At 44.2% G+C, this 24,087-nt stretch overlaps 1 protein-coding gene across 1 annotated transcript in view; it reads left to right on the forward strand.

Annotated features, from left to right (window-relative positions):
• Positions 1–4,765: 4,765 nt before the first annotated feature.
• The window catches only part of AHDC1 (AT-hook DNA binding motif containing 1), a 138,323-nt gene continuing 119,001 nt past the window's right edge, over positions 4,766–24,087 (forward strand). The window contains 2 exon segments of the mRNA XM_088442178.1: positions 4,766–4,808; positions 4,811–4,888. Of these exon segments, the coding sequence (XP_088298304.1) occupies positions 4,766–4,808; positions 4,811–4,888 (121 nt within the window).

Raw genomic sequence — 24,087 nt, forward strand, 5'->3', positions numbered from 1 at the left:
GATAAATTCAGGTTTTAAGTGAAGATCATCATTGGCACTTTTGGCCTCAGATCCCGAATTTTCACCTATCGGTACTCACGCACCAGGTGAAGATCCGTCCTTGCACCGGGTTGCAAGGTTCACCGTCCGCCCAGAAGGAAGGAGAGATAGATAGTGACAAACAGGGAGAGACAGTACACACAGATATTCCTCACCGTGTCCACTCTTGCTCTTCGTCCGCTCACTCGCCTACAGGTCCCTGTAAGGAGATACACAACACAGCCGTGCAGGGCCTAAACCTATGTCAAGCAACTACACATACTAAAACGGCATCACCCTCAACCTACAGTGTGTGTAGTGCGACAGATATAACAACAACTAAACTTTTGCCCTGCACGGAACACCAAACACAGACTAAATATACAAGAGCAAAACACGGTGCTGTCCCTTTAAATGTCTGCTACCTATCCAGAGCTGGCCAGCTCCTCTTCTCGGTGACTGGGGAAACCACTACCTCATGGATGGAAGCCGTACAGCTCTCCACCACTGCTCACACCTCTAATCATCTATGCGGGGGCTACCTAATGGGCTCAGGGCCCTGGACCTAACGCCCAGGGTCTTACCAGTGGCTCAGGGCTTATGCCTGCCTACTGCGGGGTACTCAAGGGACTTGGGCCTACTGCCCAGAGTCCCGCTGTATTTTGCAGCTCAGGCCTAGTGGCCTGCCTAACGGTGGGCTCTGGTAGTGGCCTGGGCCTAATGTCCAGACCACTTTTATTGGGGCTCAGATATAGGGCCTAGTGCCCTCCTGTATGGGTACAGGCCTACGCCTGATTTATGGCCACGGGCCTGGTGCCCGCCTACTCGATCATTTGGTGGCCTGGGCCTAGTACCCAGGCCACTCACACCTTATTACGGGCCAATCCTTTTATGGGGCCTAATGCCCGCTACTGTCCCCCGGGCCTTGTGCCCGACTAATTGCCCACGGGCCTAGTGCCCGACAATACTCCACGGGCCTAGCGCCCAACAATCCTGGCGGTCTAGGGAGGGGGGTATATGGTGGGCCTGACGGAGGGCCTACCTGCTACGTTGGAAGAGGCTGCGGGGGGGAACTTCGTGACGCTCTTTTACTTTCCTCCCCCGCAGTCCTCTCCGGTCCTCAGCCGCATTCTTCGGCCGCTGGCCCGTCCTGGCCAGCGGCGCCGCCTCTTCTTCCTTTCTTCCAGCCGGCGCCGCCTGTCTTCTTCTTCTTCCTTGACAGCGGCGTCTTCTGGCCTCTTCCACGGCCGCCGCCCCTGTTGCCGCGCCGATCTTCCGCTCTTCGGGAGGTCTTCTCTCCTCCCTCTCCGCCGCCGAACAGACTTTTCCCACTCGGCGCCGTCTAATACAAGACGGCGCGAGTGGGCGGGGCTATGACTTGGCGAGCCGCGATTGGCTCGTCGCGTCCGCCTCTGATTGGCTGCTGGCCCGCGAGCCAGGTTTGGCTCGCGGCCAGAGCCAAACGCCCGCCGCACAGTACACCGCGCCCAACGCCTGACCGGCGCTGGGAGCAGGTACTCTCTCCCAGCGCCGGCTACCCGCCGCTTCTTGGCTGCCGAGCGCCAAGCTCCGCTGAGCTTGCGCCCGGAGCCAAGCTTCTCCCGGCGCCACAGTACCGCCGGCACTGGTGAAAGGGACCAGGCGGTCCCTTCACCAGGTGCCCGCGGTGTCTGCACCGACGCTAGGGACATTACTGTCCCAGCGCCGGCAACGGATGTGTCCCGCAGAGGACACATCCCTCCTGCCTGCCCATGCACCTCGGCTGATGCTGGGATCAAACACGTGATCCCAGCACAGCCTTCCACAATGTTACAGGCTGTGTTTCAAAAATGACAGTTGGGAGCTGATTGGCTGGTCGTTTATCACTCTGCACTTTATCACTTTCCAGAGCTTCATACATCTGCCCCAATGTGCCTTATTACCAATGCAGGGAAATGGCACTGATTATGCCAATTGAATGTATAAATCTGATTTTTTTTTTTTTTACAAAAGTAACAGCTTCATAAGGGGGGAGAGGTACAAACTTCAAATATCTATCAATGACAGTGGCCTTATATATAATAACAAAAATTTATTTTTCTTGGGGGGGTAAAGTTTTTCACTCACTAGTTACGCTACTGTTAGAGTTCATGTGAAGAACATGTAATGTGAAACACAGAAATGGAATTTGCATGAGCATGTACATTTGCAGATTCATAATATCGAGGAAGCAGCTTGCATTTGAACTATTGTGCCTTGGTTCTATGTACTACAACTTCCACTATGCATTGCTGTTCTTCCACATAAACTACATACACCAGCATGCACCACAACATTTAAGTACTGCAAGCCCTTTAATGCCGAATTGAAATCGAAAGGATTATGATGCACTAATATGGGTTAAAAAGATCTTGCTTTTGACGCGCGGTCCAGCCAAATACTGAGAATATTATGTGTTTTTCTGATTCTCAAACATAATACCAATAAACATGACACAAACTACATTTCCCGGCATCCTTTGCACCTTCTAATGTATTAAAGACGTCACATTCCCCTTGAAGGTAATCTGACGCATGCGCACACGGGGGGGTGCTAAATGCAGCAGACTACAAGCCCCGGCATGCGCTTGTGCCCTGTGAGAGGCCCAGCGGGGAGGACTCCATGTACCAGCATGCTCCGCGGCACCAAGGGAGAGGGGGCGGTGCCAGCGGCGGGCGGAGGCGGCTCAGAGACACTCCGCGCAGAGACTCGGAGGAGGAGGATAGGGGAGAGCGGCACTAAGACCGGGAATATACCGGAGAGACCGCGGCCACAGCGCGAGAAAAAAAACAATACACACACACACAGGGGGTAGGCGGTGCAGGCACGGACAGAGCAGCCCGGCGTATCGCAGCGAGGCTGGGCGAAGTCACCTGGGAGATACCTGGAGACGGAAGCGAGGACGCAGCCAGGGGGAACCGGGGCACGCCGGGGTGTCACAGCCGAACCACCAACGCCTGGAGAGTCCAAAGGGCATCGGAGGCTGCCTCCCATCTCCCTCCCCGGGGAACAACCGCTTTTCAAGGGCCCCGGGGCTGCACGGCCCCGTGATGATGTGACCATGCTGAGCGTGCCCGGATCTGGAGCAGCTATGAGCGGCCGAGAGCAGCCGGAGCCTGCAGGGAGCGGTCAGTGTGGGCACCGGGCATAACAACACGTCCTACCGGGAGGGTGGGGGCTTGGCCAGTGCCAGAGGGTTATCTCGGGGCATTAGGTGTGCACGCCGGGGGGCACCGGGCGCTGTAGCCGGACTGTGCAGGGCAGAGCCTAGTGCATGGCACCGCAGGTATCTCCATGGCTGACAATTGCCTGGCGTCACCTATATTTTCTGAAATCGATTATAAATATCCACAGTGGGCTGCAGAGTATGGAAGGAGGATTAATTCTCAGGGGGTCCAATTTGAGACAGTCTTCTGCACTATATATACCCCGGGGGCTGTCTCATCCAGTGGATATACACACAGCAGCCGTCTCTTATTTCCTCTGAGTCCCCTCTACTCCAATTCCCCCTCTCTGTGCATGTCTCTCTTCTATACCCCTGTGACTAGTTTAAATATCTCCTAATCTGGATTGTTCTCCCTATGTCATTTTACCTGTTCCTTTTATGTCTTTTCCTCTGTCCTGATCTGTCCCTGCACGTCTGCTGGTAATAGCAACCTTATGTGGCTGTCTAATATAGAATGGTCTTTGCAGATAGGCATGTGTCTGTCCACGACTTAGCTCATGTTTCTGACTGTACCCCAGCCCTCCTTTTGACACTACAGCAATGTTTAGTGTGTAGGCCTCTCTCCATGTTAGGTTGTCTCTTTCTAACATGTTTCTAACCTGCATGTCTTTCTGCATTTTGTTTTTTTTTCTTTTTATGGACTCTGCTTAATTACCGTGCTTATATCTTTATATGAATTGTGTATATTTTTATAAATATGCAGATCTATAGTTCTGTATCTGTAAACTTGCTGTCATCACTTCCAGTCTCCCTTCCTCTCTGTACATGAGCTGCTTAGTTACCCTGTCTCTCAGTAATCTCTCTGCTGTCACTTGTGAAATGCTCCATTCTTTGTAATCTGCTGAAAACTGCAGTCTGTTCCTGCTTACCATTTTCACCTTCCACATAGTTAACACCTTTATATATCTGTTTATTGCTGTAGTTATATTTTACTTAAGTACCTTAAAGGAGGGCTGACACCATTTCCTCCAACTCTTATCTCCCATCCCTACCCCCTCTCTTCTAATTAAAAAGGTGCCATTATACCCTCACAGAGGTGGAGGAGGGGCGGAGGGTCAGGGGACATATGTCCCAGCTCAGGTGACATTCATTGTCTGAGTGCCTCTCATTTCTTCCTTGCTTTTTAACCCTTCTGGTACTACAAAACTTGGCGGCAGATTATATGGTCAGCCAGTGTCTGTTTTGCCTTTCCATTTTATTATAGCATAGTACTTGAGTGATATTTCTAAAATGCTCTCCTAGGAATAAATGAAAAAGCCTACGTAGTGCTTTTTCACTTAAATACTGCTGCACTTCTGTAGAACAGTTGATATGCATGTGCAGTCTTATTGCTATGTAAAAATCACCTATAAAGTAGTTATGATTTATATATCTAATCCTTTTTTGCACAACAAAACCCATATTCACAATCTAGCAGTGAATATAGTCTCTCTTTCTCATGGCATGCAATATTTATTATTTTTTGTGTGTATTATATAAAGGTCTGTGTCTTAAGCAAAAACAATGATGGGCTTTGCAGCCAATCAGTGTGGAGGGGAGGTGCCTGGGAAAATATCACACTCATATATACATATTTACATTTACACAGTTCAGAGAAGCTTGAGGTGGCAGAAGCAAGGGAACAGGGTAAGTTAGACATAAGTATATAGGCGTCTGTATGTTCTAATTTATGATAGGCTTTTAATTTATATCTGGTCTCCCATTCATTTTTGTGTAGTGGGGCTATTTGTGCTCTTCTAGCATTGTAAGGTTCTAGAATTTTGATCGGTTTCAGCAATTTCAATATATCTGTATTTGGTTAAGTCTACTTAGGTTAGGTGCATTATAAGTGTTTACCATAGTTTATTCTTACAATATTCAGATTTACTTGAAGAGACATTATCTTTCTATTGTTCATGCAGTGTGCAATATGGATATATGTGACTGTATATAAGCAACAATAAAAACTGATGGGCACAATTAGTTTCTGCTAGGATATTCCATGTTACATTCACTTAAAAAAAAAAATTATATATTTTTTGGTTTTATTTTTTTCATCTTACTTGATCCTGTCTATGCAAACCCCTGATCTTTCACATAAACATAGTTTAGCTTGTTTTTAAATGGATGTCCATATGACCTATACAAGCATTTCCGTAAACCAGCTATGTAACATTGATCATATTAGGTATATTATTGTAGTCCTTCTCAATAAGATGACACTTACTGAAATGTTCAACTGATTAGTGCTTGAAAACCTTGCTAATGATATGTTAACAGGAGACTAGACTTTTTGCATAGGAGGAATCTGTGGCTGTGCATATAGTTGCGGTGGTTTGTAGAGTTTCATTCCTTTTTAAGATCATTTTTAAGGGACAGCTGTTAAAGTAGTGGTATCTTGGGGGAGCCTTTTGTGTCTTATGTAGAGTAAAATGATTGTCTATGTCAGTGGCCATAGGAATGGGGGCTGGTGTCCAATGGTTTGTCCGGCCCTATACTTGCCTAGGCCAATGTAGAAATCTTTTGAATGGAATGAATGTTTGGACATACTGCATTTTACTCCCTTTTTTGTGTTCATTCCACAGAAATTTAAACCATTTTTTAGATTTCTACTCCCTCAAGATTGTCTTTTGCACATATTTGAGTATTCTGCACTCATTAACCGCTAGATGATTATAGTTGTCGGTAAAAAAAAAAGAGAGAATCCAATATCTTTATCTTTTTTTTTTTTTTTTTTTATATAGATATTTAGTCAATACTAATTCTGTCAAGTACAGTGCATCATAGTCTGAAACTGCACTTACAGGTAATGTTTGCATTATTAGGTTGGTATAGTATCTCTAATAGTAATCCATGGTCCGTAATATATGAATTCTTTATTGTCATAGTGGCTGTTTTACTTTCACTACAGCTTGTTGAGTGTCATTAATGCTATAAGTTCTATGCATTCTAGTAATTTAATAGGTGGTGGCTTAGTAGTGAAGAGAAAATGGTACATATAATTGGCCTTACTGACACGTGTATATTTCATACTGGAACACTGTTTTTAGTTGCTGTAGTGTAAGTTGTTTATTAATGGCTTTACTTGTTCTTTGTTAATGTGCTTTTAAGCTGCTAACAAGTGCCAGAAAACTGTATTAAAATAGGATGGACAGTTTCTTATAGGCTTGTTCACACCATTGTTCTCTAAATTTTGATGTTGGATTTAGTATTTTAAAAATCAAAGGATGGTTCTGGCACTTTCTTAGATCTATTCTCAATTAGGATTTTGTTCTCAATTGATTAGAGGATATATTAAAAAGAAGGAATAAAGAAACAAACATTATAGTGTATTACAGTAAAAACAAAAAATCTTTTTTTTTCCATAAGCGAATGTGCACTCACCCTCTCCAAGTGAGTAATACACGTTGGGCGCAATTTTCACTGTGATCCTACGGTGGTTGCCGAATGCATCGTAGATCTCGCCAATGTTGTTGGTGAATAGCTCCAAGCCGTCACATATTTAGTGGGGGAAACACATATAACAAGCTTCAATGGTGCAGATCAATATACATGCAAGTCCTACAAGTTTATGTAGTACACTCACCTGGAATTGGATACAATGACAGCCTTAGACATTTATTTCTGAAAACCCGATGTCCGTCGGTGTTATGTGCAAAATACGTGGATCCCAAAAATGCTTACTGGGTCAAACTTAAGTTTAGTATTTTAAAGCAATCTATGAATGATTTATTTTGCATCAATGTGTGATATCACTATAGATTGTCCTGAGAGAGTGCAACACATCAATTGTTTGAAAAATGTATCCATATACCATGTTCATGTTTTGCCCATTTTACCAGTGCAACTGTGTGAACAAACCTGGTTTGGGAATTTATCCAGCTTATTTTAGTCAGATTAAGGAAAAATAAATACATTTTGGGTGGCACAAATGCACAGTGAATACCATGGCTGCCTCACAGCGCTGGGGCCATTGGGTCTATTCTAAAGCTGGGTACACACTAGACAATATCTTGAACGGTTTGGCAGATTCCCACGCATCGGAACTAAAAATTGTTCATAGGGTGAAATAAAAAATTTTTTGCGCTCCCATTCTCCTGTCTAAAGTGACAGGAGATTGCGGGGCGAGATTCAGTTAATTAGAATATCGAGCTGATCACGTCCAATGAGGTCGAGTTTAGCCGCATAAAACGGCTACCCCCGACTAAAGTGCTGGACGCCATCGCAAAAAGTGCCATTTGGGTTACCAAACTGCTCACTTTTCACCCATTTCAGATCTCACCCCTGGTGGGTGCGAGCTGAAATGGTGTGCCGGCAGCTGATCACACCTGACAAGAGCAACAGTTGAATAGCTTCGTTGGGTGCAAAGGGGGCTGGAAACTATTGAATTCCGCCCCTATTGTCCACTGTTTACAGAAGCTGCCGATACTCACTCCTGCGGGTTGTCCATCGCATTCTCAGTTCTTTTGTACATGCAGAAAGATCTGAGGATGTTGCTAGCGATGCCATGCTGCCGGCATCGGCTATTGTGTATGCACTTGCCAATGCTGGGTCCCATCACTCACGGGATCGTTTTGGGTGCACATCGTCTGTGTACCGAGCTTTACTTTGGTACGGTCTGTGTGGAGTATGTGTATTTTTCCTGTGTTGACATGGCTGTTCTTTGGGTGCTTCTTAATGTTTGTGGTTTAAGCGTTAACAAGTAAAGGTTAGGTAAATTAATGTATATTAGGTCAAAGTCTGTGGGGCAATTCAGTTTTTTTGGGCGATGATAATGAGTAGGTGACCGGGGCAATTCAATTGTTTTGGGTGCCCATTATTGTGCTTGTCGCCCAAAAGCTTTGGTTTAGGTGCACAAAGAGTCTAAACATGTCTAAACTAGTGGGATCGATGCAAAAATGCCTTTTGGGCGCCCAAAAGGCAGACTTTTTGCTAATTTCTGCTCGCCATCTTAGGAGGCGGTGAACAGATGGCCCTGGCATTTGCACCAGATTGGAGCTACAGTTGAATTGCTCAATTGGGTCCCATAAATCAGAGCACCCACAAAAACTATTAAATTCCACCCATGTGTTAATCTGCTAAAATATCTGATGTTTATATGTAGTGTTCACTCTAGTGGCTCAATTCAATTCCATGCGAATTGAATATCTCCGGGAAGGAGCTCCCGGAGCTTTTCAATTAAGCACGCTGTTAACCGCGACTAAGGATTTCTTTACGCATCCCTCCTGGGGTGCGAGCAGAAATCTGACAAAACTACAAGCGCAATGCTGTTTTCTGCCCCTAGCGGGCGGAAGCAGCATCGCACCGAGAAGTTTAGTCAGAGAATGCCCGTTCTTGTGACTAAATGCCCTGTTTAAGGCGAGAGAACGGGCATTTCCCGACCTAACAGCGTGCAGAATTGAATAGCTCCGGGAGCTCCTTTGCAGCGCTATACAATTTGCGTTGAATTGAATTGAGCCCTGTGTACCATAGGGTGCTGATCAATGAAGAGGATATATTTAAATTTTGAAGGGCAAAATATTATATGTGATGTATCACTAAAGTTACAGTAGCTGTAGCAATACATCCTGCCTAAAATTTTGTCCTTCAAAACTCAAATATGCCCTCCTCACTGATCAGCACCCTGCACCTAGAGTGAACACTATTTATATGGATATCTATGAGTATACAGGTTCCTAGCTGTTCTTCCCTTTTGACAAATAAGGGTAATATTATACAGGTTGAGTCTCCCATATCCAAAATGCTTGGGACCAGGGGTATTTTGGATATTGGAATATTCCGTATTTTGGAATATTTTCATACCATAATGAAATATCTTGGTAATGGGACCCAAATCTAAACACCGAATGCTTTAATGTTTTATATACACTTTATACACACAGCCTGCAGGTCATTTTATTCAATATTTTCAATCATTTTATGGCTCAAACAAAGCTTGTGTACATACATGAAATTAATTTGTTTCATATATACCTTATACACAAAGCCTGAAGGTCATTTTATACAATGTTTAATCATTTTGTGCCTTAAACAAAGTTTATTTACATCGAACCATCAAAAAGCAAAGGTTTCACGATCTGTCATGCTAACATGCTAAAACTAATTCAGTATTTCGGAATATTTGGATATGGGAGACTCAACCTGTATAACTATTGACTTACCTGCTACTTATAGCTAGTTGTTTACTGGCGCCAGAAGCTCCCATCTAAAGCGATGGGAGCTATTCAGTTTATGCTGCTGGGTGCGAGTGCACGCACATTATTTCTGCTTGCACACTGTCGAGGTGGCGAGCGGAAATCTGTTGAAAGTCGGGCATTTGGGCAGTCAAATTCATTGCTCCCTGTAGTTTGCACGCAACTAATCCCGATACATTTGGGCTCGAGGTGCAAAAAGTAATGGGTAATTCTTATCGGCAGAGTAATTGAATATCGCCTGTTGGGCACTAATTTCCTTTGGGTGTCCAAAAACAGTTGAATTCCACCCATCCTATTTCAGTTCTGTTTTACCAATTTCTTCCATCGGAAACATTTGAAGAGCATAGGAGCTGATATCATACTCTAAATATTGTTTACCTCTTTAACATACTGCATGAATATAAATTAACACATGCCACCTGCTATAATTGTTCTCTGCAATTCAAGTGGCTTTTAATGGAACCAATTTACAAATAGAGAAGAAAATATTGGACACATTATATTACTGATTTTTGACAGGTAAATAATACACTTATAAAAAAAAATACACAAGAATTAGTTCTATGTTAAACGGCACTATTTTAATGATCATAACTCATTAAAATCACTTTCTTGCCAAATGTTAATACTTAGTCTTCATTCTAGCTCCCTGCACCTGTCACAACCCTTGCACTTCCTCTATCCTGCCTGGGGTGTCGTGCTCTGCTCTGGTGCTTCTAGCCCACTCAGCTGATGCAACAAACTGCAGATTTATGGTGCGTACACACGTAGCGGTTTAAAAGAATGATTTGAACGATAACTATATCTTTATCGTTACCATTATCTTTCACATCGTTCTTTTAAATGGTCCCTACCAACTTACCGTCGACCAGCGATGCGCGGCAACGTATGGATGATGGCGGTATCATCCAACGGGCGTGCTTGCAGATCAACTTGCTCGATCACGAACAAGTTACTATAGAGATCCGCAATCGCGGATCGCTATTGTCGGCAGTAAGTTCGTGGTGTGCTGGATGATCGATATTGATCATCCAGCATACCAGGGAGGGTGCATTACAATCTGTCAGCGATATCATATTGCTGGCAGAGAGGTACACGCAGTACGATAACAATATCGTTCAACGATAAATCGTTTATTTTTATGCAGTGAATGACCAACGATGCACGTTCCCGCATGGACAATAACGATATCTATGGTCATCCGTACATGCAGGCCAACTTGGACGATTTCATCATGATTTGCATGTTCAGAGATGTGGCAGGATGACTTCACTGAAAGATATCTATCATTGATATCTTTCAGTGTGTACACCCAATATCGTTTGTCCTGCACTACAGAAAGTTCAAGGGAAATCGTTCAGCGATATCGTTGGTTGTGCAGATCATACCGTGTGTGCGCACCTTTACAGACCATAGTGTGCTGGATGCACCAAAGTCGTGAGTGACACCCCAGGCAGGAAAGAGGAACTGCACGGGTTGTGACAGGTGCGGGGTTCTAGAATGAATACTGATCTGTTGAACTTTTGTTTTATTTTCCCTAACATTAAATTTGCACCTTTCCTTTTAGTTCCACCCCACAGTTAATCAGTGTCGTTGTTGGCTCAGCATAGTGTCAAGTATTGTTTTGATCGTGCTCAGAACACACGTCTTACAGTCTGTCCGCGTGTTTCTACCAAAGGTGCGTTTGGATGGTTGAAAAGAGAACCAGTAAACCTGCTAATTTATTTCAGTAATGTCTGTTGTTTTAAGTGTGGACCGGTTATCTTATTGCAAACCGTTGCAGGCACCTAAGTTGGCTTTTTATTGATGGGTTTGATTAATTAACATTGATGTGAAGATATCTGTGATGTCATGCTTTGTACTTTCTTTACCCATAAAAAAGAAAAAAAGTTAATCTCAATATTCTTCACAACACATAAATCAGAATAGCTTCACCAATGCCGCTTACAGTGACCAGGAAATTAATAATTAAAGGAGGACAAGCATGTAGAGTGTGTTCTCCTGCCCACCTGTCATTGTAGTTATCATGAATTCCCCACTTGTGCTGACACATAAGCAAATCATTTCTGGAATGGCAGGTGGGTGGAATGACGTGGCATTATTACTAACAAGTCTGAAAACTTTCTATTTTTTCTTACTTCCAAGCAAAAGTTAATTTGATGATGTGGTGTTGTAGCCCACTGAAAATTTAGGAGGAGGAGTTATGTTGGGTATTGGGGAAGAGAAGACCAGCAGTATTTTCAGGAAAAACAAAATGGTGGCTCCTACATCGGGAACTTTTGCTGGAATAATACCTTAACAATATATCAGAAAATATATAATTACACTTTGGTTTAATTTTATAGCAGAGCCTTTGGTATAAAGTAAGAACTTTTGTAATTCACTTGCAGTCTTCTAAGTAACATAAATACTTAAGATTGCACCTTGTTGGATTCAAACACAGGGATATTATTGGTTGTGTCAAAACAACCTTAACTGACATGTAACAGTTATCCTTTGAGCTTTTTGTGCGGTACCTTCATATTGTGAACTGTCTAAAAAGTGACTGTGGCAATAAAGGTTTATAATGGATGGGGAAGGAAATACGTTCTAGTGCTGTAGTCATTGGGGAGGAGGGGATTCAATTGCCCGCACCACGTGGGGGAAAAATGCTATTCGCATTTTCCCTGCGCTGTAAACCACAGGTTAACGCATGCTAACCCATTGATTTTCTTGTAAAGTGCGGAATCAATGGGTTTTCTCTGCACGTTAAATCCCAGAGGGTGCCTTTCTCTCGCTCCTGAAGCTGCTAGTAAAAGTGCACCTCTCTAGTTTAACACGCGGGGTAAACCGTGCTAATTGATGATCTCGGTGTGGTGGCTTAAATGGATTACCCCCGTTGGTTTGATTCCCACAAATGCCCTATCTGTGTGGAATTTGTTTGGTCTCAGACGTTTCAAAATGATACTGGTAGGCTAATTGGTGTCTGCCGAATTTATTTATTTTTTCTATAGCACAACATATTCCGTTGCGGTTCACAATTGGAAACAATAGAACAAAACAGGGTAATAACCATCAGACATAGAGGTAGGAAGGCCGTACTCACAAGCTTACACACTATAGGAAAATAGGCATTGATACACAAGGATAGGTGCTATATTGCATTTTGGTCCAGCCAGATTGCAGAGGTTCTTGGTGGGCTGTATGATCCAGTCACACAGGAATGTTGGCCAAAGGTCAGGAGGATGTGAAAGAAAGAATGTTTGGACTGTGAGAGGGGATGTAATTAGATATGGAAGCTATGAAGGTTATGTGGGCGGTTCTGGAATTTGATAAGCTTGCCTGAAGAGGTGAGTTTTCAGGGAACGCTTGAAGGTTTGGAGACTAGAGGAAAGTCTTATTGTGCATGGGAGGGCATTCCACAGAGTAGGTGCAGCCTGAAAAAAGTCCTGTAACCGTGAATGGGAGTAAGTAATGCATGGAGATGAGAGACTCAGATCTTGTGCTGAGCGGAGAGGTCGTGTTGGGAAATATTTTGAGATAAGTGAAGAGACGTATGTTGGTGTGGTTTGGTTAATAGCCTTATGTGTAAGTAAAAGTATTTTGTATTGAATATGGTAGAAAACCGGTAACCATTGGAGGGACTGACACCGGAGCAGCAGACGATAAACGTTTGGTGGGGAAGATCAACCTCGCAGCTGCATTCATAATGGATTGTAGTGGTGAGAGCCTGTGTTTGGGAAGACCAGTAAGGAGACTATTGCAATAGTCAAAGCGGGAAATAATGAGTGCATGGATTAGAATTTAACCTTTGTGTGTGTCCATCCATCTGTAGAAAATATAGATTGTAAGTTCAAGTGGTTCAGGAAATTAAATATTCTCTGAATATTAATCTTGTCCTATATAAATGTTAATTAAGGCACCTTTTTGGGGGTGATTCAATTCATTGCGATGTGAATAGCACTGGGATGTGGGTCCCGGAGCTATTAAATTCACAACGATGTTAAGTCTGACTAGACGCACTTAAGTCGGAGAATGCTGTTTCTCGCAGCTTAAGCAGCGTGTATAGTCGCGAGCACCAGCATTCTCTGACTAAAGTGCCGGACACGAGGCTGTTAGCGCCGTGCTAAGCTGGCAAACTGCTTCTCGGCCTGCACTTAAGTTTTCTCTTCCCACCCTCAGGAGGGTGCGCGGAGAAATCATTAGTCGGAGTAAACGGTGCGGTCAATTGAATAGCTCCCTCCTGGCACTATTCAATTCACGCTGAATTGAATCGCTCCCTTTGTTGTTGAATTTGTAATGGAATTAAACAGAAGCGGCTGTCATCCCTGGGCGTTTGACGGAGCAATTCAATTATTGCTCCCATTACACAGGAGCAGCCGTCAGCATCGGCATTTCTGCTCACCCCCGCCTGAGGAGGAGAACAGAAATGTGATCGAGGTTATTGTTTTGGGCTCCCAAACTGCTGTTCACAGCTGAGCATCGTGGCTAATGCAGCACATTGTGGCTAATTGCATTTCCCCTTTAAGCAATAATAGCTGGGTATATTGTCTATGACCCACTGGACAAAATGCACACAAGAATTGTTTCATTGTTAAAATTGACTTGCTACCTTTATGGTTTACATAGCTGTTATTTAGGGAGATACGTACACTTTTTGCATCACAAGGCATGTGTATGTATGTCCTCCTGACTGCTTACATTTATGCAATATACATGTTTGGTTACAAATACTGACCAGATTCATTGCTTTTCTCTGCACTGTAAATGAAGAGTTAAATGATAGATACATTCTGTTTAAATAAAGTCTCAATGCTTAATTATGAAGTTCATATCGCCGTCTTGCATAGTCTCTTCCAAAGGATACTTATTACCCACTTTTTTCATGTTATCTGCACAGGAAGGGAGAGGTGCCAGCTTAAGCTCAGTTATCAGATCGATGTTCAAGCTCTGTCAGATTTCTCCCCCTCCCTCCTTGTGCCCTGGAGCTTGTGCTGGTGCTCCCCCAACACGCACACTCTTCTGCAGCAAGGAGCGGTTGGGGGTCAGCGGAAAATATGTGGCAAGGACCTGACAGACAGCAGGCATCAGAGAGTAGGCCGCATCCCAGAGGAGAGGGGGAGGAGAGGCAGGGCTGGTATTCCTGAGTAAGGCAGAAGGTTTGGAGGGGGTGGGACTGGGGGGTTACATTGGTACAGGGGAGATAGAAGAATGTCATTTGAGAAAAGTGGGGAGTAGGGAGATAGATTGAAACTAGATAGATATAGTGGGGCAGTGAATGACGACTGTAACTGAATTAGGAAGAGATTTAATTGAAACTGGAATGGGAAATTAAAATAACAGTAATACTGATAATCTCTTAAATAGATTTTTTTTTTAGTTTGCATCCATTATCAATACACTGGCTTGAATGTGTTGCAGCCATTTAGAGTAAATAATAATGCTGTTTCTAATTGTTTCTATGATTTTGGAGCTGTTTGTCATTAAAAGCTTTATTAACAGTTAAAGCCAGTTTCCTGTCAACATTGGCCATATACATCATCTGTATAATTTAATGTAAATAACTATTAACGTCACATTAAGAAGATGCTGTATATGGCTGAACGCCTTTACATTATGTTTTACTTAGTAAAAATACAAATATTAGTGATTTATGAAAGGGCTTTAGTTCGCGTAAATGCTGCAAGTGTCTTGTTTATTACTCCAGGGTAGACCAGTAATCTTGAATGTCATAATGAAAATGTAAATATGGTCCCCATGAGAAATGGGTCTTAATTTTTGTGATGCCCACATTACGTTTAATACACATATGTATTTTTTCTTATTTCTGTCAAGTGAATGAATGAAATGTCCTTTTTTAATAAAATATCTACTTAATACTAAGGGGCATATTCAATTAGACGCGAAAAGTCCTGTACTTTTCGCATGCCGGACTTTTCGCCGACATAGCTGATTTTCCATGTGAAAAAGTGTCGCCCGTGTCCCTGCTTATCCCCGTATTCAATTAGACATCGGCGAAAACTGCACCCGGCGAAACACAAACAGGCGAAAAGTGCTGTCAAATTTGGAGAAATCAGCCTGACACACCCCATAAGATGCACTGACATTGGGGATCACTATAGATACCCCCGAATAGGTCTGCTGAACGTATTTGGGGTACATAAATGATTTCAATAGCTGCTAATTAGCGTCTTTGCACAAGTGGTGAAGAAGCAGGGTTTTTCGGTGATAATAATTAGTCCCAGCAAATTTGGGGTACATGAAAATGGGTGCCAGCATGATTAATAATCGCAAAAGTGAGGTTTTGAAAAACGGACCTTCAGCAAGCACCTTCAATAAAAAAAAAAAAAAACCTCACCCATACTTGCAGACTTTTCTCCGCTAATTGAATATAGCCCTAAATAGGTTTTATTGACCAATCTATTCTATAAGGTGGTTTGCATATGTAGCCTGTAATCCTCAAATATCACTTCTATTTTTAAAGTCACTACTACCCATTTCTTTTGCACCTACACTAAATTCACGCACTCCCTGGCTCCTTGGTTTCTAGATGCGACTGACTTGTTTCTGTTTCCTATATTATTCATTCTGCTTCTTCTTTATAAATACGAGGGTGGTTCAATAAGTAAGGTGTAACAAGACCTCTCGTGTGTGTAATGTTCTCTATTACATTATAATTTCCTGCCAGGCTAGAGCAGGTAGATCACTGCTTCTCCTCACATGCGCATCAAATCAGTCATACTGTTCCAATATCTGGCGGAAACATGGTCAAAGATTGAGGTGCTTAGTGTGATCAGATTTCAGCGTCTAAAGAAGGGACGGGGAACCTCAGGCCCGGGTCCGTATAAGGCCCGCGGAATCATTTGGTCTGGCCCTCAGAGCTTTTTTCTGCTAGCCTCATTTGGCTACCAGGGTGCCTAGAATGGCACCCTGCAGCCAGAGTCTATGCAGTAGTGCCGCCTGGAGCGTCTTTAGGACTCTTCAAACAGTCACACCGCTGCCCTTCCAGCTCCCCGCAGTATCCTCGGGATGTTCCTGGCATTGCTGTAATCACTGGCAATTGTGGCCCCGCCCTGTGTGACGTCACAGATTTACCGATTTGATATGTTTGCTGCCTCTGCAGCGCAGTATAACCGTTCTGTTTTTCAGGGTTCTCAGCGCTCTCCCGTCTGTGATTGGGAGCTCTGGGACGCCCCCACTGTCATGAAGCCTCCAGTGTCCCCTAGTGGATGAAGGAGAAAACAGGATTTTGGTACTTACCGATAAATCCCCATCTCCGATTCCATAGGGGACAATGGACGCCCACCCTGCGCTTTACCTTCCTACCATGGGTGGTTGTTATCTGTTAGAACTGTTTAAGGTTTTCCAATCTTTCTACACTTCTGTTTGTGATTATAATATGTACTTGTTTCACCACCTCCTCTTCCGTTTGTTTCTGTTTTTCCAGCTCTCCTTGGGCACAGTTTCCCAAGACTAAGCTTGGAGAGAGGTATAGATGGGGAGGAGCTAGTCACATTTTTTTTTTTAAATTTAAAGTGCCAGCTCCCACTTAGCACACGTCTATACCCCACTATCATGTCCAGTGTCCTATATGGAATCGGAGAAAGGGATTTATCGGTAAGTACCAAAATCCTGTTTTCAGTGGGTCCTGTGCACAACATCGTTCATGATACAGTGTAGGATAAAGTGTTCTCGCTGAGTATCGAAGCAATTAACAGAAGTTCACATAACCAATAAGATAGAATTGTGTCTCAGGCACTTGACTGGGTACCATGAGGAGGGAGTTCACTTCCTGCAGCGTATTGTAACAGGCGTTGAACCTTGGGTGCATCATGTGACACCGGAGACGAAGCAAGCATCCGTGGGCATTGTCCCCACTTTAAAGAAATTCAAAACAACTTCCATCAGCAAAGAAGGTCATGGCGACCATGTTTTGGGACCACAAGGATGTGCTTCTTGATTCCCTCACCAATGGAGATACTGTGAATGCGGTCTGCTACTGTGAGCTGGTTGCGGAGGGCAATTAGTTGAAAACTACTTGGGTTGCTGTAAACAGGTGTTGTTTTGCTGCACGATAACACCAGGCCACACGCCAACCGTATGCGTGAGTTGTTACAGCCATCTTCCCTAAAACCCTGGCCTGGTACCGAGTGATTTCCATCTCTTTGGACCATTGATGAAGCACCTGTGTGGAAGACAATTCGCAACTGACTGTTGCTATGGGCAAAACCAAAGTTTTCCTGTATGATAGTTTTAATAAATGTCTCTGACTGTCTTTAACAATTAAGCTGCAGGCTGTAGTGGATCAGTGGTTTAGTAAAGTCGAATTAACCTTTTCAAGCACAATTGGGGTGATTCAAATGTTCTGTGCGCCCCCTGCTGGGAGTCTCTACGAATAGGCGCCCAATAATTTAATTGTTTCTCCGTTAGGGCGCCCATTAGTATCTAACATGGCTAAAAGCACCAGGTGTAAATGCGCAAAGTGGCTAACCCATAAGTGGTCAGGGCACCCAAACCACCGTCAGGAGGCTGTGAGAAGAAATTGAATTGCTCTGTTGGCCACCCAATCCTATAGACTCCTAGCGGGGGATGAGTGGGATGTCCAAAAGAATTGAATTGCAGGAAATGTTCATAAATTTGGTAGTTTACTTTGTGGTGGGGTCCCCAATTACAGTGTAGTAAGTATTATAACATTTAAAAAAAAATTATAAAGAATCACTGTTGTCCCTAATTTTTTCTCAAGCACATCATAAGTTTTCTGAGACAGTTTGTGGCATACGTATTTAGCATATTTTGTTTAAAATCCTCCAAAAAACTTAGTCTCCACTCAATGTATTAAGAAGGTATCACAGATAGTTTCTCTTGTTTTTTCAATTGCAAAAGCAATCTCCATAGATTTCTTTGAGGAGTGCGGGATGTACTGAGCAAGCTTGGCAGCTGATGGCTGGGTCATTCCATGTCAAGTGGACCAGGGGTCCCCACCTGACCATCAACAATTTTGATAGTTACACCCAGCCTCACTTTTGAGGGCCATAGTTTTGCTGCTACTGCATATTATGAACTAAGTTTTACCAAAGTTAATATGACACGTCTCCTACATCTAGCCTCTGTATGCCACCAGTCTTCTGGTGCGTCCTAGTCGTATCGTATTGCGACTTTGATGCATTTTCGGCAAAAGACGCCCGGTGCTAGCTGTCCTCTGGCGCGCTGAGAGGGGCTTTTTAACGTGACTTCAACAAAGATGTATAAGGACACGTCTATATGCCAATCTTCATGTAAAATTTTATCATAACTAGAGATGGTCAGGTGGGGGACAATCTTCAAAATTGGTCCACTTGACATGGAATTATCCAGCTAACTCTTAACCAGAAGCTGTGACCCTGTCAGTTTGTTGTTGCCACGATATGCAGCAATAACAAATTAAACCACTCAAGAAAAAAATGCCAACCGTAATACATAGGGCTATTTCACTCACACTGTTTTCACCTCCAAGCAAAATACCGTCCAAAGCCGGACGTATTTTTGCCGGCAATCAGTGCCTTTCACATGCAACGGCTTTAAGCCGTTTTTAATGTTGTGGTTTGTTTTTTTTAATGTAGTAGACATGCGCAGCAGCAAATGGAGTTGTGGGCAGGTACAAGCTCAGAAAAGCCGGTGTTTGTGCGTGAAGGCAAACATTGCAAATTGCGCTTCACTGACTTGCAGTGACGGCACGTCAGCCGTCCTTGTCGGTGGATATTCCCGGCTGTAACACGGCGACCGTCTGAAAGGACACATCTGTTTACATACTTTATTAAAATACTTACACAGCAAAAGACTGGCAGGTTTTTTGCCGGCCAGTGAAAATTTGCTTGTGTTAAATAGCCCATAGACTCCAAGCTACCTCAAATTCACCCCAGCCTTCAAACTATCTGTCCGAGTGCATCTTCCAGATTTAGTAATTATGCACATGGGTGTACTTGCAAATGTAGTATATCCTTAGTAATATTTTTTTCTTTCTTAAAGATGTTTTCTTTTCTTTTTTCTTTCTTAAACATGTCTGCCTTTGTTGTGTGTCAGACCTTGTATAAAGTGCTGGTGTTTGATATCTCTATACTTTCAAAAACTAGTGGATTCAGTTTTTGCTGTAAATATTTCAGGTTGCGCTAATTGTGTAAAGATCAATGTAAAGAGTTTTTTTTTTTTTTTTTTTTCAATTTACGCAATATTTTCTCCTAGAAGAACCATGAAATAAGCAATAAGGGGGCGATTCAATGGTTAGTAGCTCCCGTCTAAACTGCATGGGAGCTATTCAATTGTGTGCGCGACCAGCACCGTAACTGCACTTATCTCAGATTTCTGCTTGCACCCTCCTGCAGTGATTGCGCTGAGCGAAAAAAAAATATGGGTCCTGGGTACCCCTCACTTTAAATAATTGGGGTCCTACTGCACAGTTTCTGGGTCCCATCACAATTTATGCCTCACTGTCTGTAGCACGTAAAAACACTCTATAGGGCATATTTTGCACTGAGAATGACATGGGGAGAAGGGAACAGGGGCGGGAGGGCAGAGTGCACAGGAGAGCAGAAGGGGAGAGGGGAACAGGAGGCACGGGCGGGAGGGCAGAATGCACAGGAGAGCAGAAGGGGAACAGGAGGCACGGGTGGGAGAGCAGAAGGGGTACAGACATGGGGATGGGGGAACGGGTCACAGAGGTGAAAGGGCAGAGTACACAGTAGAGCAGAAGGGGTACAGACATAGGGAGAGGGGAACAGAGGTGGGAGGGCAGAGTACACTGTAGAGCAGAAGGGATACAGACATAGGGAGAGGGGAACAGAGGTGGGAGGGCAGAGTACACTGTAGAGCAGAAGCGGTACAGACATAGGGAGAGGGGAACAGAGGCGGGAGGGCAGAGTGCACAGGAAAGCAGAAGGGGAAAGGGGAGCAGGAGGCACGGGCGGGAGGGCAGAATGCACAGGAGAGCAGAAGGGGAACAGGAGGCACGGGTGGGAGAGCAGAAGGGGTACAGACATGGGGATGGGGGAACGGGTCACAGAGGTGAAAGGGCAGAGTACACAGTAGAGCAGAAGGGGTACAGACATAGGGAGAGGGGAACAGAGGTGGGAGGGCAGAGTACACTGTAGAGCAGAAGGGGTACAGACATAGGGAGAGGGGAACAGAGGTGGGAGGGCAGAGTACACTGTAGAGCAGAAGGGGTACAGACATAGGGAGAGGGGAACAGAGGTGGGAGGGCAGAGTACACTGTAGAGCAGAAGGGGTACAGACATAGGGAGAGGGGAACAGATGTGGGAGGGCAGAGTACACAGTAGAGCAGAAGGGGCACAGACATAGGGAGAGGGAAACAGAGGTGGGAGGGCAGAGTACACTGTAGAGCAGAAGGGATACAGACATAGGGAGAGGGGAACAGAGGTGGGAGGGCAGAGTACACAGTAGAGCAGAAGGGGTACAGACATAGGGAGAGGGAAACAGGTGGGAGGGAAGAGTACACTGTAGAGCAGAAGGGATACAGAGGTGGGAGGGCAGAGTACACAGTACAGACATAGGGAGAGGGGAACAGAGGTGGGAGGGCAGAGTACACAGTAGAGCAGTAGGGGTACAGACATAGGGAGAGGGAAACAGAGAGCACAGTTGGGAGGGCAGAGTACACAGGAGAGCAGAAGGGGTACAGAGATGGAGAGAGGGAAACTGAGAATATGGTGAGAATACAATATATTTAATTTCTTTACAGCAGTTGGTAATATGCATGTGCTATATATCATTATAACAGGATACCAGGTACTGTCAGGGCGGTTGGGCATGAAATACCAACGGCTTAAAAGCTGCCGGTTCAAATTCTGACACTGCAAGCCCGTCAGCAGAAAATCCAGACGCCGGCTCTTAAGTATGGTTAACTCTCCCCTCCCTCCCATAGGGGTGCCTAGCCCTAAGACTCTGGGGGTGGTGCCTAAACCTAATTCTCCTGGGGCAGTGCCTAACCCTAACCCCCCCTTCTCCTTCCCCTAAACTTATCCCTCCCGTAACGGCGGGTGGTGCCTAACACTCCCCACCGCGGCTAACAGCTCCCGATGCCCTGCTTACCTACCGGGCGTCGCGTCTGGATTTCGGCATGGGGCTAATGATAGTCGGTATTTAGACGCACGCCGGGCTTTCAGTGCCTGGATTCTGGCAGTCGACATTCCGGCCGCCGACATCCTGACTCCATCCCCTGTCAGGGTGCTGTGGATCAGGGCACCACACCTCGCCAGATATTTGCAAACTGTAGCTGCTAAGGTGCTGTAAATATTAGGGATGTGCGACGACCCCCGTGTTTTGGTTTTGGACCTTTATTTCCTTCAAGATTTTGGATCTGGATTTTGTTTGCAAACCACCCTCAAGTGTTTTGGATCTGGCTTTTTAAATAAAAAATAGATAAGATTTAAAAACTGCTAAAATCATGTAATTTATGCAATCCAAAACCCGAAATTCGGATTTAAAATCCGAATTCCGAACCGCAAAAAGATCAGAACCGCGACGCGGATTTACTCTGATCTCCTCAGGAGATTAGAACCGTGACTCGGATTTACCCGGATTCACGAAATTTCGCGTGGATTTGGATTTCTGGAGGACCGAACAGCACAACACTACTAAATATATAGCAAGTAGGTATTTCTATATATAGGCTAACTAGCATTTGTAATGCACGTTAGTTACTACTGACTGAAATAGTGGTTCCCTAACCTGTGTCAGAGAACACCTCTATCTGGTAACACTCATGAACTGTTAAAAAATTGACCTTCATTTGTTTTGCACATGATTAGTAGATACTATTTTGAAGTTTTAGGGGGGGCGATTCAATTGATTTATCGAGCCTGATCTCCCATCTGAAGTGAGGAGATCGGGGGGTGATATTCAATTGTTTTTGAGCACCCTTTGCCTTTTTGCACAGGTCATGCCCAAATAGACCGGGTTTAGCTGCGTGAATTGGCTAAACCAGTCTAAAGTCCTGGTTATCGTGTGTGTGGCAGTTTAGGTGCCCAAAACCAGGACACTTTCTGCTTGCCACTTCAGGAGGGTTCAAGCCGAAATCTGTACATCTGCGGTATTCGTGCCCGATCGGAGCAACAATTGAGTTGCTTAGTCAGGCGCGCATTAGCAGCAGCTGTGGGCGCAAACATTTTAATTCCTCCAAAGATCAGAGATTATATGTCTCGGTTGTGAACCACAGAAGTGGATGATGCTGTATGGAGGGACGCATGTTGAATATCCCTGCTGTAAAGTATCTTGAAGGGTGTGTAGGTTTTTACATTGGATTAAAGCTGGCCATACCCTGCATGAACAGTGCAGATGACCTGGCGAATAGACGAGGTGAGAAGCAACAGACTGATCATTGCCTGCATGAGAGCTTCCCAAAGACTGCCATTACAGTCCAGGTTTTAAGGATATCCATGCTTAATTAGGTGTCAGAACACAGAGTACATAGCAGCTTGCTGCATAGCCGTGGACAGGTCAGACTTCTCATCGTGACCCCTGTCCACCACCAAAAGTGCCTACAATGGTCATGTGAGTGTCAGAAGGGAAAAAGGTGGCCAGGTCTGTTAAATCATAATTTATTTTACATCATGTGGACAGCCAGGTGCATGTGCGTCGCTGGCGAACAGATGGTACCAGGATTCACTATGGGAGGAAGGCAAGCCGACGGAGACAGTGTGATGTTCTGGGCAATGTTCTGCTGAGAAACCTCGGGTCCTGGCATTTATGTGGATGTTACTTTGACATGTTACACCTACCTAAACATTGTTGCAGACTAAGTACACCCCTTCATGGTCACACTATTCCCTGATGGCAGTGGCCTCTCTCAGCATTATGATGCAACTTGCCACACTGCAAAAATTGTTCAGGAACATGACAGAGTTCACGGTGATGACTTAGCGTCCAAATTCCCTAGATCTCAATCCAATTGAGCACCTGAAGAAGCTTTTTATTTTCTTTATGTAGAATTTTCATGGTCAGGTTTATGTATGTAATGAAACTACAAATGAACAATTTTGAGTAAAGAAATATCTGTATCTGTACAAATATTTGTAAACCATTTACCTTCTCCATTGATATGGGAGCATTGAGGAACTGCTTACTTTTCACACACAGCTTATTCTCTAGTTGAATGATTAATGACAAAATAAAGTCTGCTATTGGTTATTTACCAAGATTTGTTTAATTATATGGGGCTTTAAGAGGGTGATTCAATTCTTTCACGGGAATTTAATCTCGGGCTAAATGCTGGGCATTAATCAGTTACTCTGTACGACGGACACTTTTTCCTGCAAAATTGCCTGGCATTAGCCACGTTAAGCTGCTGCTTCCAGGGTAAGTGCCGGGCGTGGTGCAGCTATCAGGTCGTGACTAGCCCCAAAGCCCTGCTTAATGTTGATTTCTGCTCACACCAGGAATCTGCGATGAGCGCAGACATGGGGCTAGTTATGGGATGTAATCAGGTAACTTAGCCCAGGAGCTAAATCCCACAAATGAATTGAATTGGCCCCTAAGAGGAGTTTTATGAATTGGTCTCCCTTTTTCAGTCTGTCTCCATTGTTTATGATCATCTATAAATAGTAATTTACTAGTCAAAGGTATACAAAATATAAATATTCACACTTAAAATAGATGTAGTTTAGAGTGGACATTACAATTAGCGGT

This window comes from Taudactylus pleione, unplaced genomic scaffold (genome assembly GCF_031769625.1).
Source record: "Taudactylus pleione unplaced genomic scaffold, aTauple2 ptg000305l, whole genome shotgun sequence".
Lineage (NCBI taxonomy): Eukaryota > Metazoa > Chordata > Amphibia > Anura > Myobatrachidae > Taudactylus > Taudactylus pleione.